We start from the raw sequence: 2,840 nt of genomic DNA, 5'->3' as shown, positions 1-2,840 counted from the left end.
ACTCTTCCCGCCTGCCCCCCCGTTCCCATCAGCTGTCCCCATCCCTCCTCCGTGGGGCACTGATGGCGGGTGCTCTGTCCCTCCAGCCCGAAACTGCATGAGGCTTCAAGTCCTGGAGCTGGACCACGTGGCGGAGATCAACCAGGAGGTTGCGGCGGAGGTGTGTCGAGAGGGGCTGAAGGGGCTGGAGATGCTGGTGCTGACCTCCACACCAGTCACCCCCAAAGCCCTTCTGCACTTCAACAGTGAGTAGCAATGCCAGGGGGGAGGGCACAGCGTTGTCTGTTGACGAAAGGGCCGCCAGGTATCCAGATCCATGAACCACGCCCTGCTTTCCAGTCCCACCCACAGGAACCCACTGCCGACACGGGAAGGTGCAGGGAGCTCCGTGGTGGAAGGTTTCTAAGAGGGGATCCAACAGTCCCTGGCCAAAGATGGTTTGGGAAGGGCTGATCTTGCCTTGGGCCGTAGGGAGGATGGAGACACACCCTCAGTGTAATCGAGGGTTCAGTGTCTGTGGCACACCTGAGGTTCTCCCTGGCGCACCTGAGTTTGGAGTCACACCATTTACTGAAGGCATTTGTCAGGATGGAAGCTCAGGGGCGGGGGGAAAATCATAGAATCACAGAATACCAGGTTGGAAAGGACCTCAAAGATCATCTAGTCCAAGCCTTTAAGGTAAAGAAATACGATTTAAATGTGATGGACCAGCACCCTGTCAAGCTGAGCCTTAAAACTGTCTAAAGTTGAGGAATCCACCACTTCTCTTGGAAGACTCTTCCAATGTCTAATTGCTCTCATGGTGGGGAAAGAGGTCTGTAGCCAGGAGGAGGGTCTGCTTGAGAGCCCACTCCTGGTGGTCATGGCACATGTGACAGTGGTTGGACTTGCTGGGAACTCATCGGTCTGGGTAGAAGAGAAAGGGTTTCCCAAGTAAGAGGTAGGACTGCTGAATTGGGCTGGGACGAATGGAAACCATCTCGTAGACCACCGTCCTCCCTACAGAAGTCTTGGTCACCAAGAGTGGGTCTCCTCCATCTTCAGGGTGAGGTTTCCCCAAATGCAGAAGGCCTTGAGGAGCACCATGTGGGTTTTAGGGTCCATCCTGGCTGTGGGAAGGCCATGTCCCCACCAGGTATGGCGAGGCCAGGTGGTATCTCTGCCCCCTGCCAGGTGTGTGCCGGAACCTGAAGTCCATCGTCGTACAGGTGGGCATCGTGGACTACTTCAAGGAGCCCCACAGCCCGGAAGCCAAGAAGATGTTTGAAGAAATGGTGAACAAACTCCAGGTAAAGGATACCATTCCCAGATCAACAATGTGTCACCAGTCTTGCGTCCCCATGGGCTCTGAGGACAAACTCTTTCCCACCGTTGAAGTTCCTCAGTAGAGAACATTTTAGCTCTCTAAGGACATCCTGAAGGCTCGCTGTCCTTCAGACACACATGCCCCGAAGGCTGAAACAAGGTCTAACATGCTGTGATTCCTTCCCTTGCTTTAACCTGGACTTCTCCTATATGGAGGTCTCTTCCATGGGCACAGAAAAGGGCTGGGGCCTCTTGGCAGAACCAATCTAATTGCCCAACACTGTGAAGTGATTTAAAATCCCCCCGTGAAAGCAGAAAAAGGGTTCATTTTAGTTAGGCTGAGGCGCAGACTTTGCTTAGCTTGTGATACTCAGCAGGGCTTGGGTTGTCCTTGACCGGTTCAGGATCTCCAAGGCAGAGAGCTCCACCTCTGTCCAAGGGGAAAAACAAGATCCTCCACTTCACTCCATCCTCTGGTTGACGTTATCCTGCAGTGGGTTGGGCTCCCACGGGGACCTAAGGTGAAACTTCTTGCGGTGCAAAGCAGGGCTTGACGAGTGAAGCCCAGCAGCGCGGTCAGAAGGGGGCAGATGGTTCGTGAGGTTCCTGCTCCACCACCAAGGCCTGGCAGGGAAGCAACAGTGGGAACGAGACAGACCCATGTCCGCCCCCAGGCTGTGGGTTACCACCAGAGAAAAGCCGTTCTAGAAGGGCTTTTTTGCGTCGTGCTTTGCAAATCCCACCTGCCCCTGCATGTTGATGTCACCCAAAGTACAAGTGTCCTCTGGAAAAGGTGGTTTTAAGCAAGCAGAAACCAGATCCAGAGCTAATTTCAAGGGCGTGGGGGTAAGAGGCATCAAGCCAGTCCTGCAAGGAAGCCAGTCTGTGGGATAAGATGGTGGAGATGGCACCAGAGTGGGTCCTTTCACAGAATCGTGAACTCATAGGATCGTTTGGGTTGGAAGGGACCTTAAAGATCATCTCATTCCTCTTCCAGGCCCTGAGGAAGAGACCCGGCTTCTCCAAGATCTTACACATCAAAGTGGAAGGAGGCTGTTAGACCTTCAGGGAACCACAAAGCACATTCCCTCCTCCACCCGACGGAACCAGAGGCCCCGCGAAACCAAACCCACCGTCCGCCGCTCACCCGGTGCCGGACCTGGAGCACGGAGACGTCGGCCCATGCACAAAAAAAAACCCCCAACAACGAAACTCAAAACTCTTGCAAGCCTTAGTGACTGGCAGCCGGCACTCGTCCCCGGGGCCAGCTCGTGGGCGAGAAGGTGCTACTTAAGGAATTTTTTGGGGCTGCCCAAAGAGGTGGCGCTACATTCTTTCCCAGGAGGGAAGATGGATTCAAACCCCTCCCACGGCTGCTCATTGCCAAGGATGCTTGTTTGGGGAATGTCTTTTTTTCTTCGAACTCTCTGGGGCCGTTTGTTGGTGTGGGAGATGTGGATGGCTCAGCCCATCCCCTCGGGCTCTTCGCAGAGCGCTGAGCTCAGAGCTGCTGGACCCTGCCTGTCCTCTCCATG

At 54.7% G+C, this 2,840-nt stretch overlaps 1 protein-coding gene across 1 annotated transcript in view; it reads left to right on the top strand.

The window, feature by feature from the left end:
* FBXO41 (F-box protein 41) overlaps positions 1-2,365 on the top strand; it is a gene marked incomplete at its 5' end in the record, with an annotated part of 7,701 nt that extends 5,336 nt beyond the window's left edge. Inside the window, 3 exon segments of the mRNA XM_009870160.1 lie at positions 87-245; positions 1,174-1,289; positions 2,303-2,365. Coding sequence (XP_009868462.1) covers positions 87-245; positions 1,174-1,289; positions 2,303-2,365 — 338 coding nt within the window.
* Positions 2,366-2,840: the final 475 nt, after the last annotated feature.

The sequence above is a fragment of the Apaloderma vittatum genome, unplaced genomic scaffold (genome assembly GCF_000703405.1).
Source record: "Apaloderma vittatum isolate BGI_N311 unplaced genomic scaffold, ASM70340v1 scaffold29755, whole genome shotgun sequence".
NCBI lineage: Eukaryota > Metazoa > Chordata > Aves > Trogoniformes > Trogonidae > Apaloderma > Apaloderma vittatum.
Note: the sequence above shows the minus strand (reverse complement) of the source record. Positions and strands in the feature narration are given on the sequence as shown.